Consider the following 15363-nt stretch of genomic DNA (forward strand, 5'->3'; position numbering starts at 1 on the left):
TTTAAAACAGTTAGAGATTAATGCCTGTGATGGGAGAAAACTGAGGATTGATCAACAACATTGTAATTATTCCACCTAATTGACAGAGTGAAAAGGAGGAAGCTAGGGGTATGAATACTTTCTGAAGGCACTGTACACAGACTGATATTATTTAAGGCAGTCTTCATAGGCAGACAACTTATAGATGATAGTTATCAGCACATTGCAAAATGTTGACGCCGAACAAGTGTATCAGACGTACGAGCATTAAGTCCATAACAACAGTCCTTTTAGTCACATAGTATAGAAAAAGTAAAATCACAGTTAACATTCAGAAAAAAAGTTTTATTTTTTTATTTATAGGAGAGAGATTCTATAAAATATATAATACAACAGGGACCCTTTTCACCATCTTTGTAGTGTTAAAATCAATTTTAAAAAATACAAACCAGCCTGCTGGTTGGAAAACACAAACAAATCATGATCCTTCATAAGATCATGTTTGGAGACATCTACTAGTGTAAAAGTATGCTGAATATGTAGGCCCAAATCTGAGAACTCCACCTAGCTTCTTACCTCTGGTGTTTGCACCAAATAACCATCAAATGGGTTTAGAACTTATAGCATATAAAACTTCCCAAAACTGCTACACCTATCCAGTTCCTTGAGATCTGTAATTACAAAATAATGGACAGAATAGGAGATGTCTGTATTTGGGAACATAATCCTCACTCGTTTCCTTCTCAAACCCCATTGGAAGAGAAGGTCAGAAGGGAGGGACCTCTGGCTTTCTCATCCAATGGGTTTTGAGAAGGAAACGAGTGGAGAGGAAATTTGGGAGTATGCAATTGAGATAGTTTGTTGAAGGAAAGAGACTGATCCCTCAGTAAACCCTTTCTCCACAAGGGGGAGCCAGAGTACTACAGTCTAAATTGGACAAACACCAGTCAGACAGTGCTGAGGACTTTCTCCATCACCAGGTCTCCTTCAGTAGTGACTAGACTAACAGAGGATCTGGTGCCTTGGGTCATGTAAGGGAAAAATACATTACAAAGTAGCGTTTTTAAAAAATGTAGTACTTTAAAGAAAATACCAATACATTTGTCCGATAGTTATTTATTCATATTTGTGAAAACTGTGCGGTACGGTCCTCCTCATGGCTCACAGCTCAGCCAGTGCTCCAGGATGACTGCAATATATTTTTAGAGTTAGTCCACAAGCTTCATTGCAGAGGCCTCAATTAAAATTAATCTTCACCAGTCGTAATGGCTCTCTATCACAACTTGCTCATAGACACCCACACACACCCTGAAAGAATGAAAAGTGGCAGAGTAAGACCTGTGTGTATGTTTGATGTATTACTATTGTGTGTGCGTGTGCCCTTTCTGGTTTCTCACCTGTTACTGCGCAGTAAACCATTCAGGGATGTGGTGCCGTCTCTACTGACAAACAGTCGCAGGTTACTATCTGAGGAGGAAATAAACACACCAAGAGACAAATTAAACAGTACAAAAGAGACAAGTTATGTACAAAAAGAGCCCCCCCAAAAATGTAGTGGACAAGTGAAAGGGCAGGGTGAGGTTGGGGCTCCATACCTTCAGTGTTACTTATGTCAGCAAAGTTCTGGCTCTGGATGATCTTTTCAACAATATCGTCGGCATCGATGCGGGTGTCATTCACCCAGGAGGGATGGCTCTCCACGGAATCCTGCTTCCTCCTGTCACAGGGTGGAGGGAAAAGGCCCAGTCAGGCAACAGTGGATAAACAGCAGTCATACAAATAGCAATAGTGTTCCACTGACTGTTCCACTCATTTTTTTTCATAGATTGTCAAAACAGACACATTGGGCTAAACACATCTGGTGAGTGGAAGGTCTTGCCTGGGGGGTCTGTTGGATGGCAAGACGGGCCGAGGGGGTCGAGGGGGTCTCTCTGGCCTCTCTCCCTCTGTTGGAGTGTCTACTGTCACACTGAGGCCCCCAGATATGCCACTTCCTGTGGAGGTGTTCCTCCTGTGTGTGAGGTCAGACATACTAGAGGAGCAGGAGTGCTCTGTGCTGTAGCCTGGGGGACAAGACATTTACATTACAGACTTAGGAGCAAATACCACCAAAAAAAAAAAAAAAAAACTCTGGAGATGGAAGATGGGGAACATGAAGCCACACACCTGAGATCCTGCTCAGCTGGCTGACATAGCTGGAGTTGCGAGAGTGGCCCGACTGGAATACTTCCCCTGGGCTAGCTGCCTGGGTCTGGTCTGGCTCCTCTGGAAGACCTGACACCAAACAGAGCCACACCTCAATTAGTTAGAGTCCCTCACCATGTGTCCCATACCTAGGTTAACTGTTTAGTGGTGATGGATTATCATAACATACCCACTGTTACCAGGTTTGAGCGGATCCATGTGCCCTGTCGTACCTGAGCTGATGATCGAGGGCCTGGGCTTCATGGACTGGCCCAGAGTAGTGGGCCGGTTAGGGGTTCCAGTGCCCTCCCCCTTACAGTCCTGCTGCAAGACATGGTCCTGGCCTGAGATGGAGATGGATTTGGCTGTGCTGGGGGCACTGCAAAAAAACATGACTGGTCAGTCCACATTATACTGTGCAATGTTAGGCTTGCTTGATGGGCTAATTGACTCCCCATTGGGGGGTGCCAGAGTCATATTTTCTAAATGCATGACGATGAATGATAGATCAGAGATTTGAACATGTCAGGTCACTCACGTTTTAAAGCACGGATCTCCAGATAGGAGGGCCATCCCAATAGTCACCTTCAGAGAAGATCCAGACAAAATCTACTTTTATTACAATAAGAACATATAAAAAGTAGGACAGCAAGTAATGTTTGCACTAGCTACAGTAACTCAAAGTTCAGCTGAGGTGCTGAGCATCAACAGCCCTGGGTGATCAGTGGGACGGGGGGTCCTTTACCACAATACAAAGTCACTAAGTATAAACTATATCAGTTGTTCTGCACAACCAAACAAAACCCAACCCTGACAAAGTCCCAAGGTCAATAGTCTTGACTCCTGCCCACCTTAGCACAGTCCCTTACCTTCAGTATGGAGTTGTCCTGCCTAGTATTCTTGGTGTCGTATCCCTCCAGCAGACAACAGCGGACTGCAGAGCCTGAGCCAGCGAACTCTGCCATGTTGAGGTCAGTAAAACCCAGCTGAGGGAGAAAGAACAACATTTACTTTCACTACAGTAGTTTTAAACCTGCATATACTGTGAGGTAGCCATGACATTTGACATTTAGGTTTTCTAGCCCTAAGGGACTGGATGTAGAGAGACGGCTCCCGATTCTTAGTCCTCCTGTTTTTTTGTTTGAATCTCAGGTTATCCAAGAGTCTAATTTCCTTTTCTCCAGGTTACATTTCCTCAAAGCTATTGTTTACAGATGTGTGTATTTAAGGAAGCCCATTTCCAAAGAGGAAAGGGGTTTTATTTAGCTTAAGGAAATCCATAAGCATAGCGTGAGAAAACACAGGATGGGTCCCTGGCAACCTGAGAGAGTGCATCATCTATAAACTTTCCCCAGCTTTATTTGAAGTTCATTTACAATGAACAAAAATATAAATGCAACATGCAAAGTGTTGGTCCCATGTTTCATGAGCTGTAATAAATGATCTCAGAAATGTTCCATAAGCACAGAGTTTATTTATCCTAAATGTTGTGCACAAATGTGTTTACATCCCTGTAAGTGAGCATTTCTCCTCGCCCAAGATAATCCATCCACCTGACAGGTGTGGCATATCAATAAGCTGATTAAACAGCATGATCATGACATACTGTAGGTGCACCTTGTGCTGGGGACAATAAAAGGCCAGTAAAATGTACAGTTTTGTCACAACACAATGCCACAGATGTCTCAAGTTGAGGAAAAGTGCAATTGGCATGCTGATTGCAGGAATGTCCACCAGAGCTGTTGCTAGATAATTGAATGTTCATTTCTCCACCATAAGAAACCTCTAATGTCATTTTAGAGAATTTGGCAGTACGTACAACCGGCTTCAGACCCGCGGACCATGTGTAACCATGCCAGCCCAGGACCTCCACATCCGGCTTCTTCACCTGCGGGATCGTCTGAGACCAGCCACCCGGACAGCTGATGAAACTGTGGGTTTGCACATACAAAGTATTTCTGCACAAACTTTCAGAAACCGTCTCTGGGAAGCTCATCTGTGTCCTCATCCTCCTCACCTGGGTATTGACCTGACTGCACGTCGGTATCGTAACCAACTTCAGTGGGCAAACGTTCACCTTCGATGGCCACTGGAATGCTGGAGAAGTGTGCTCTTCACAGATGAATACTGATTTTAACTCTACCGCGTCATGTGGACGGGTAGTTTGCTGATGTCAACGTTGTGAACAGAGTGCCCCATGGTGACAGTGGGGTTATGGTATGGGCAGGTGTAAGCTATAGACAACAATCACAATTGCATTTTATCGATGGCAATTTGAATGCACAGAGATACCGTGACGAGACCCTGAGGCCCATTGTCGTGCCATTCATTCGCCGCAATCACCTCGTTTCAGCATAATGCAAGGCCACATGTCGCAAGGATCTGTACACAATTCCTGGAAGCTGAAAATGTCCCAGTTCTTCCATGGCCTGCATACTCAGACATGTCACCCATTAAGCACGTTTGAGATGCTCTGGATCGACGTGTACGACAGTGTTTTCCAGTTTCCGCCAATATCCAGCAACTTGGCACAGCCACTGAAGAGGAGTGGCACAACATTCCGCAGGACACAATCAACAGCCTGATCAACTCTATGCGAAGGAGATGTCGCTCTGCATGAGCCAAATGGTGGTCACACCAGACACTGACTGGGTTTCTGATTCACGCACCTACATTTAAAACAGATGCATATCTGTATTCCCAGTCATGTGAAATCCATAGATTAGGGCCTAATGAATTTCTCAAATGACTGATTTCCTGTAACTCTGTCAAATCTTTGAAATTGTTGCAAGTTGCGTTTATATTTTTGCAGTATAGTTTACTCAGCTTATACATAGTGCCAAAGTTGTAGCTTGTGTTTGTAGAAGTGGGGTGACTAATGTGAATGTTTAAAATGTCTTAACAGCAGTGTTGATGTGTGTTGACATCAGGCTACAGTAAACTGTAATGTGTTTATGGCTATAGGGTGGGATGCTCAGGAGGAGTGGACTCTTACCTTTGAATACGTTTTTCCTCCTTTGAGTTCCTGTAGTGAAAACAGGAAAAGGGAGATGACTGCTGAGCATTGACAGTCTGGCACACAGTGGAGTGTGTGTGTTTAACACTGATCTATGATCAGATTACAGAGGCTACAGAGTTTACACTATCAGGGGTGTGAATAGTGAATGGAAAGATAAATAACAAAGCGGTACACGCAGGAAATGGTAGTCCCTGATGTTCACAGACAAAGATAACAGCAAAGAGCTGTGTGTTGCTTAGACAGGTCCCCCAGAAGTCAGAGACAGACAGACCTTCCGCACAGAGACCCGACAGATAGCGGGATCCAGCACTCCAGTCGTGGGGTTGGTGCTCATTTTACACACAAAGGTAAACCTCTTCTTCCAGCAAACACAGTTCTCCTGAACCTCCTCTCTGCGGGACAAGAGGACAGGAATCAGAGCGGGCATGGCACTACAGTACAGCTACATCAACCTCAATAAACTGTTATTAGTGTCAAGGGAGTTAATGACAGTCATTACTGTTTGAGTGGTCTCACAATAAGAAGTCACTAATTCGATAGCACATAAGACATCACTTGTGCTTTTGTCCTGACTCTTCAACGTTTTGCTCCAGTTTTAGTGAAAGCAAACTTGTTGAGGAAACGGTGAACAATAGCCTGTGGGCTTCTGTAAAAACAGAGTTCACATTGTAAATAGGCCAGTGCCTGACGTCACCCTGTCCGTCCATACATTCAGGGAAATGGCTGAGTATACAGAGAAGGACGGTTGATGTAAAAACAGTCCTGGTGATAATCTGTCTACTTCCCATTTTAACTCACTTAACACTCTCCCTTTCCCAACTGAACTGAATGTAACCATTGTCAGTATTACAGTCATGCCCCATGCCTGGACCCAGCCACTCAGAATGCACAGAAGCAACTCAAGTGAATCCAGGGCTTAATGTGGACTCTAGAAATAATGAATAACTTACAGAGCATGAGGAGCTAATGTAAATTTACAGGGCTGGATATGCATGACTCATCATCTCCAATGTAAACAAACAGCCATGGATACACCAAAACTAACAGCGCACAGAGCAGAAAAGTAGTGAGGTGGACAGATCAGCCCGTTTACTGTAGTGTGTACCTATTGCCTTGTGGGAGTGCTCAAACAATCAGGTATTACCAGACTGCAGCTGACATCCCCACAAAGCATACACAGTGAAACAACCATCCTTCAGTTAAAACCCAAACATTTAAGTGAGAAGGGTAAATCCATTTGAAATCAATCACTTTTTGACAGCACCCCTTTTGATTTGAACGAAACCTTCCTTACATATTTAATTAACCATTGTATAAGTGCACAAAAAGTTACTTTCTGGACCTGATTGCCAAAATATTCTGGAAATAAGGTGCTCAAAGATTAAAAACTTAGCATATTCAACCATGAGACATCCATGTCACTGAAAGTTTGATATCATTTAAAACCTTACAGGGTTGTCAAACTATTTTATAAATGTATATATTTTTTTTTTACATTTAATGTCAATGATCTAAAAACGCATAAATTCAGATGTTTTACATATTCGCATATGCTGGAGCTTAGACCCTATTTTACATCTAATGTTTCTGTGTTGTGTGAATATGGGTGGGTGTCAAGTTTTGGCTGACATTTTTTCAAATGGCACCATAAAGATAGTTTGAGGTCCACCGATCAGAGAACGTTGTCTTGAACGGGAACATCTGTTGTAGATTATCTTGTCAATCCTCCATAGGAAACCTATTGAAATCATAAGAAATATAGACAATAGAATAGAAATGACCATTTAAGTTGACATTCGACAGTGGACCGGCAGTCATCTTTGTGGTAGTAATTCAATTTAAAATGTCAATGGTGTACCAGCTAAATTGCAGTGGTCTGAAGGGATAGGTCCATTCTATGAATTGTATTTATATTATGGAAATGACACCCACCCTGTATTCAAGAGCATGTTGTGTCTCAACCGATGGCGGGCACAACACAAAAACCTCAGATGTGAAAAAGGGTCTAAGCTACAACATATGTGAATATGTAAACAAATCAGTGTTTACGCATTTAGACAATTGACTTAATTTTAAATATATTTTATTAAACGCGGTTTGTACGCTTTTAAAATGATATTAAACTCAACTGTTTATCTTTTCTCGTAATGAAGACATGGTTGTATCATGGTATGGTGGGGTATGCCAAATTATTTAACTTTATCTCCTGAATGTTTTGGCATTCAGGTCCAAAAAGTAACGGACTTATTTGGTTTAAATCAAAAGGGATCCTTTCAGAAAGTGATTGAATTCAAATGGATTTACCCAGAAGGCAGCAAATGCAGCAGGCTTCCTGAGCAGCTGTACCAACAGAGACGTACCTGGGACTAGCCATAAGCACACTGTTTTTGAAATAAACACAGGGGAGTACTTCGGCACTTTGGCAAGCAGCAGAAAAGAAACTCACTGCCATAGAGGTTGGGTGCAAAGAGGCAGCATTTGCCCTGTGAATAGCAGTCAGTTAGCACATGGTCCCTAACCAGCTGACACATTTGACTATAGAGCTGCAGAGGGGCTTCAGTAGTGGTGCGTAGTGGTCCGGCTCCTTGCAGGGCACAGGGCCAGGGCATGTCTTCCTACTCCATGCAAGGGAGTGGCATCATAGGATCATCTGCTCAAAGAAATGTTCCAGGGGAGCCAAGTGATGCCTGCAGTACCTCTACATCAGGGACAGCATGTTTCCAAATGCACACACAGCTTTTACCATGCAAACCCTGAATATCAATGTCACACTTTAGGCATACCAGAGACGGAAGAGGAAGCGAGACATCTTACTCGCTCCTTTTTTCTGGTTCATATACAGCCAATGAACTAAGCAGACCCAGCTGCTATCACATTGGTGCCTATGGGAGCACCACCCCTTAAGTGACAATTTTTGTCCAATGGTAAACGGCTGGGACATCTTCATTTATCCACCATCTTTGGGCATACTATCTGAAGTCACATGACAGAGTGATACAATGCTGGACTAGTATAGGGCTGTACCCTCTCTGCATCAACACACGGCTAAAATGCAAGAGATGTGATCCAACCTTCCACATAGTGAATATAGAGGACTGTTTAAGTTGATAACGTTTTTCCCTTCTCTAGTATGGTTTCGGTTCCAAAACCAGCTATGGTGTGTTTGGCCAATTTGGCCAAATAAAATCCTGTTGTTTACTTGAGAAACTGCTGCTTTGTATTACAAAAACAGATTCCAACTATTTGATTGGCTCTAAACCTTTAGTCATAGTAGGCCTATACAGACTCCAACAAATTGCATGTCTTTAAACCTTTGGTCCTACTTAAATGTTGTTTAAAATGCATTAGACATCCCCATTTCCACTCTTAATGATTAAACATGTACAGTCTATAATTGCAATGAAACACATTTTATGTAAGTATTCTAGTTCACTGCCATTTTAGATTTTTTTCCTCACATAGGTTCTTTATATAGTTGTCTCGGTTTTGCATTCCTTGGTTCTTTGCCACACACATACTTCTCAAGTTCTTACCAAGCGGGCCACGCTAATCACTGCCCACCCCCCTCAATAAGTCTCTGAAAACTTTCTCAGCCACATTCCATAGAGCAGGTGGCTTTATTAAAAACTGCCATGGCAACCACACATGCCTCAAATCCAACTACAACGTTGAATCAAAACAGGAGTGAATGAGTTAGAGCTGAGGGGAGAGAGGATGGTCAAAAATAGAAAGCTGAAATATTACATTTACATACAAGTATTCATACCCTTTACTCAGTAGTTTGTTGAAGCACCTTTGGCAGCAATTGCAGCTTTGAGTCTTCTTCGGTATGACGCTACAAGCTTAGCACACCTGTATTTGGGAGGTTTCTCCCATTCTTCTCTGCAGATCCTCTCAAGCTCTGTCAGGTTGGATGGGGAGCGTCGCTGCACAGCAATTTTCAGATCTCTCCAGAGATGTTCAATCGGATCCAAGTCCAAGCTCTGGCTGGGCCACTCAACAACATTCAGAGACTTGTCCCGAAGTCACTCCTGCGTTGTCTTGGCTGGGTGCTTAGTGCTCTGGAGCAGATTTTCATCAAGGATCTCTCTGTACTTTGCTTCGTTCACCTTTCCCTTGATACTGACTAGTCTCCCAGTCCTTGCTGCTGAAAAAAATCCCCACAGCACGATGCTGCCACCACCATGCTTTACAGTAGAGATTTACTCCAGATGTGACGCTTGACATACAGGCAAAAAAGTTCTATCTTGGTTTCATCAAACCAGAGAATCTTGTTTCTCATGGTCTGAGTCCTTAAGGTGCCTTTTGGCAAACTCCAAGCGGGCTGTCATGTGCCTTTTACTAAGGACTGGCCACTCTACCATAAAGGCCTGATTGGTGGAGTGCTGCAGAGATGGTTGTCCTTCCGGAAGGTTCTCCCATCTCCACAGAGAAACTCTGGAGCTCTGTCAGAAAGACCATTGGGTTCTTGGTCACCTCCCTGACCAAGGCCCTTCTCCCCTGATTGCTCAGTTTGGCCGTGCGGCTAGGTCTAGGAAGAGTCTTGGAGGTTCTAAACTTCTTCCATTTAAGAATGATAGAGGCCACTGTTCTTGGGGACTTTCAATGCTGCATAAATTGTTTGGTACCCTTCCCCAGATCTGTGCCTCAACACAATACTGTCTCAGAGCTCTACGGACAATTCCTTCGACCTCATGGCTTGGTTTTACTCATGTAAAAATATATTGACAAAAAGCATATCTCTCTCCAATTTTGAGCACACAATTCTTTACATCCCTGTTAGTGAGCATTTCTCCTTTGACAATATAGTTCATCCACCTGACACGTGGCATATAAAAAAGTTGATTAATAAATCCTCTCTGGGATAGGCGTCCTGCCAGCGGGACACCTGTCGACAACATCCGGTGAAATTGGAGAGCGCGCAATTCAAATAAATAATCATAAAAATTATGGATATTAAACATCTAGGTGTCTTATATCGGTTAAACGCTTAAATTCTTGTTAATCTAACTGCATTGTCCGATTTACAATAGGCTTTACAGAGAAAGCATGCCATGTGATTGATTGAGGACGGCACCCCATATAAAAATATTTTTCAACCAGCACAGACTTCATAAAATCACAAATAGCGATTAAATATTCATTTACTTTTTGAAAATCTTCCTCTGAATTGCAATCCCAAGGGTCCCAGCTACAACATGCATGGTCGTTTTGTTAGATAAAATCCTTATTTATATCCCAAAAAGTCTGTTTAGTTGGCGCCATTGATTTGAGTAATCCACTCGTTCAACATGCAGAGAAAGGAATCCAAAAAGCTACCACTAAAACAAGTCAAAATACAGTTTCATTTAATCCTCAAATGTAATTAAACTATAATATTTCATGCAGAAAGAAGTATGTTAAATAGAAGAGTAAAATTAGCAAGTGCACGCAGACTGATTTCCAACTCTGACTCCCAGTACCAAAACTAAATTCTTCCTCGTTTGGGAAGAAACAAGCCTGAAATCTTGAACAAAGACTGTTTGGGAGCTGGAATTGCATAGGACCCATAGCTTTCCATTGAAAGAGCATGGGCTCTCCCCCAAAAAAAATTCTGGTTGGTTTTTCTTTGGATTTTCTCCTACCATATCAATTGTGTTATAGTCTCACACATTATTTTAACATTGACAAACTTCAAAGTGTTTTCTATCCAATGGTACAACTTATATGCATATCCTGGCTTCTGGGCCTGAGTAACAGGCAGTTTACTTTGGACACGTCAGTCAGACAGTAAGTGGAGAAAAATAGATCCTAGCCTGTTTAAACAGCATGATCATTAAACAGGTGCAGCTTGTGCTGGGGACAATAAAAGGCCACTAAAATGTGAAGTTGTGTCACAGAACACAACGCTAGATGTCTCAAGTTGTGGGAGCGTGCAATTGCTCATTTCTCTACCATCGTTTTAGAGAATTTGGCAGTGCGTCCAACAGGCCTCACAACCACGTGTAACCACACCAGCCCAGGACCTCCACATCTGGCTTCTCCACCTGCGGGATTGCCTGAGGGGGGGTGCTGAGAAGTAGTTTTGTCTTTAATAAAACCCTTTTGTGGGGAAAAATGTATTCTGATTGGCTGGGCCTGACTACCCATGGCTGCACCCCTGCCCAGTCATGCGAAATCCATAGATTAGGGCCTAATTCATTTATTTCAATTGACTGATTTCCTTATACGAACTGTAACTCAGTAAAATCTTTGAAATTGTTGCATGTGCCGTTTATATTTCTGTTCAGTATATTTCAGGCAACAACAGAACAAAGGGAGTTCTGTACTCCCCAGGCCCTATGATAACACACAATCTCTATCAAAGACATGGGACCACCAAATCAGTCTCTGTGTCTCTGAGTAGACCTTGTTTCCTGCACTCGGGTTACAGAGATAAACCAGAGACAGAATTGCCAGATAACTCAAGCAGATAAATGGTCTCCATCCAATCTGTTATATAATCCTCAAAAATAGACTTAAGGGGTGCAGCATACCCGGCGGGTCTTGTATCATTGCAAGGGAAGTGGAGTGGAGGGCAACATTCTTTTTAACTCTGTTTATCAATGACGACAGATATAGGAGAAAAACATCCTGTGAACAGTAATCATAGTAAGGGTTATCATGATGATTTAGTTTGTTTTTGTGCTCTTTCAAAGGCCCTACACAGTAAAGAAGTTCAATTAGGTCTTTCTGCATCATATGGTTCTCTACAGAGCGCCTATCGGAAACTCCAGAGGAATGGTAAAGAATCTTAAAAAATACAATAAAATAAAAATGTGGATGACTTGACAATTTCTTTGGATTCCTCATGTCTTATTCATTGTTAGAAGTTTGGTCCAAATCAGATGTTAAGTACTATATTTATTGAATATTATATGAATCCTATAAAATAAAATAAGGTGGGGTGTTCTCTGGACATCTAGGACAAATACGCTGATGACCTCAGATCCAAGAGACATAACACAGGTCCCCCTAAATCTTGTTTTTGTGCAGCTACCTTTCATCTTTAGGTCAGTGTGTGAAGTCCCACACCCCTCTACCAAACACTGAAAGCCCCAGAGGAGCATCCCTTTCCTCCCCAGCCTACTCTAAAACAAACAATCCCAGATCAAATACCGGAATCCTTTTGTGTTCCCATTTATATTACTAAAGTAAACAATGACCTAGGTACTAAACCAGAGGAGGAAGTTTAACCCTTAGAAACCCAGACCCAGTTTTACTTGCGTGAACATTAAGCCGTGGTTAGACTGCCCAAAGAAATCCCTAATAGCATTTCTAAAGAAAACAATTCAACACTCCTTGCAATAGTTATGCAATGTTTCATATATGTAACATCAGGTAGAACGGGGTGCAAACCACCCAGTTTCAACAATATCTATTTCTGCATTGTGAACTGCTTGCACTAAAATGTGAACATTAATCATGAAATCTAACTCACTATATCTGAAACCCAAGTTATAAAAGCAGTATCATATATATTGCACAAGTTGTTTATCTTCAGTGTGTCCTTATTTGTGCACTGCAAAATGTCCATGCGCCCCATGTATGAAATACAAACCGCCAGAGAATACAGTGCTCACTCTATGCAAATATTAACAAACAATACTTTTCAGAAAATGAGTGGAGTCCACCGGTGGTAAATTCAATTGGACATGATTTGTAAAGGCACACACCTGTCTATATAAAAGGTCCCACAGTTGACAGTGCACGTCAGAGCAAAAACCAAGCCACGAGGTCGAAGGAATTGTCCGAGAGCTCTGAGACAGAATTGTGTCGAGGCACAGATCTGGGGAAGGGACCCAAAACATTTCAACAGCTTTGAAGGTCCCTAAGAACACAGTGGCCTCCATCATTCTTAAATGGAAGGTTGCAACCACCAAGACTCTTCCTAGAGCTGGCCGACCAGCCAAACTGTGCACTCGGGGGAGAAGAGCCTTGTTCAAGGATGTGACCAAGAACCTGATGGTCACTGACAGAGCTCCAGAGTTCCTAGGTGGATATGGGAGAATCATCTCTGCAGCACTCCACCAAATCAGGCCTTTATGTTAGAGTGGCCAGGTGGAAGCCATTCCTCAGTAAAAGGCACATGACAGCCTGCCTGGAGTTTGCCAAAAGGTACCTAAAAGGACTCAGACCATGAGAAACAAGATTCTCTGGTCTGATGAAACCAAGATTGAACTCTTTCTGAATGTCCTTGAGTGGCCCAGCCAGAGCCCGGACTTGAACTCTATCATCTCTGGAGAGACCTGAAAATAGCTGTGCAGTGATGCTCCCCATCTGACAGAGCTTGAGCGGATCTGCAGAGAAGAATGGGAGAAACTGCCCAAATACAGGTGTGCCAAGCTTGTAGCGTCATACCCAGGAAAAAGCAAAGCTGCAATTGCTGCCAAAGGTGCTTCAACAAAGTGCTGAGTAAAGGGTCTGAATACTTATGTAAATTTGAAATGTCTAGATTAGAGGGAGAAAAAAACGATCTAATCCATTTCAGAATAAGACTAACGTAACAAAATGTGGAAAATGTCAAGGTCTGAATACTTTCCGAATGCACTAAGTAATTTGACCAAGGCGTCTTCTGTACAAGGGAGTTTTGTTTGAACATTAACACGTGAAGCTTGCGGTACGGTTTTGTAAGCCTAAGGACCTTAGTTCATATTAGCAACAAGAAAAAAGTGGTTAAAATTGATACAACTTTTAAAGGGTTATTGTTCCCACCAGGAACTATGGCGGTCTGCTTGAAACATGTAGGTATTACAGACTCGGTCAGGGACGACACTTGACAGTTGGTCCACGCATGCTTTGAGTATATGTCCTGGTAATCCGTCTGGCCCAGCAGATTTGTGAATGTTGACCTGTTTAAAGGTTTTGTTCACATCTGTACCGAGAGCGTTATCAGTCATCCAGAACAGCTGGTGCTCTCATGCATGTTTCAGTGTTGCTTGCCTGAAGGTCTGGTAAACTCTTGTCACTGGGCAGCTCACGTCTGTATTTCCCTTTGTAATCCTTAATAGGATGTAATGCTAGGGTTGCACAATTCCCTGGAACTTTCAATAAAATGTCCTGGTTTTCCAGAAATCCTGGTTGGAGGTTTCCAGACATTCTGCTTATCCTCCAACAATGATTTCGGGTAAAACAGGGAATATATTTTAAGTTCCAGGAATTTTGCAACCCTACCAATGACTGACATAAATCCAACAATGTTAGACATGCTTTGAAATTATTTGTACACAGACATTGTTTACTAACAATGAAGTAAAAACCACGTTATGCCGGGTTAAGGGTGGTATGAGGCATTTAAAGTTAATATTATGACAGCCGTTTGGTAATAGTTTGCTATATTGTCCATGCGGCATGCGCACAGCGAACACAAAGCAACATTTTACCTTGATGAAGTTGCAACAAAGTCTCCACCGTCCAACAATCTCAGCTTGCAGAACAATACACCGTTCACGAAAGGCACAGCAGTCAGCTCCTCCAATGTCAAATGTGTCTGAAACTTGAATTTCTTCTTTTTCGCAAAAAAAGCCATCGAAGGGTATTGTAATGGACCTGTAAACAATGACAAAACGATTTAGCTGATGACAACGGTTAGAGATTAAAACAGGCTACACTATTTATTCAGCCTATTAAATTCGAAACAGATGTGGTGACTATAACACATTGAAACAATCTGATATGACTTATCACTACAAAACATTGGTTACATACCTTGAGACCGACCACAGTGTGTATTGGCACCTCGCAACTTTTTCTTCTGTGTGCTTGATGCGATGCTGACTCAAATGCTCTTGACTAACTACTGACCAGTCTTGAAATCTTGGAGTACAATACATTGTAGAACAAGCAACACATTTGTCAGGCCCTTTTCTGTTCAAACAGCCTCTAATTATTTTATCATTACATTTTTATCTCTTTTCCACATATCGCAAGCTAAAGCTTGGAAAAAATGCAATTGACATGCCACCGGCAACCCACACAGTAAATTGGGTATGGTTCTAACGAACCAATACCAAAATTGCTCAATTAGCTCCGCCCCTGGATGCTTTCGCGTCACTGATCGTGTAGGCTGGTGCTCCCATCGACGAGGTGAATACGACCCCTTGTGGCTATGCATAAGAGGTGGAGAGGTACGTCTCAGGACGATAACTGTAACCATCCGCTCA

General features: G+C 42.4%; 1 protein-coding gene across 1 annotated transcript; it reads right to left on the reverse strand.

Annotated features, from left to right (window-relative positions):
* Nucleotides 1-338: 338 nt before the first annotated feature.
* Nucleotides 339-15328, reverse strand: LOC120059268 (protein FAM102A-like). The gene is made up of 12 exons (XM_039008226.1): nt 14909-15328; nt 14584-14749; nt 5454-5574; nt 5159-5188; nt 3033-3149; nt 2702-2748; nt 2397-2542; nt 2146-2253; nt 1859-2042; nt 1575-1696; nt 1377-1446; nt 339-1287 (listed from the first exon to the last, which is right to left on the reverse strand). Exons 2-12 carry the CDS (start codon nt 14727-14729, stop codon nt 1233-1235), a joined length of 1146 nt encoding a protein of 381 aa, XP_038864154.1. The 5' UTR covers nt 14730-14749; nt 14909-15328; the 3' UTR covers nt 339-1232.
* Between the last annotated feature and the right edge of the window lie 35 nt (nt 15329-15363).

The sequence above is a fragment of the Salvelinus namaycush genome, chromosome 1 (genome assembly GCF_016432855.1).
Source record: "Salvelinus namaycush isolate Seneca chromosome 1, SaNama_1.0, whole genome shotgun sequence".
Lineage (NCBI taxonomy): Eukaryota > Metazoa > Chordata > Actinopteri > Salmoniformes > Salmonidae > Salvelinus > Salvelinus namaycush.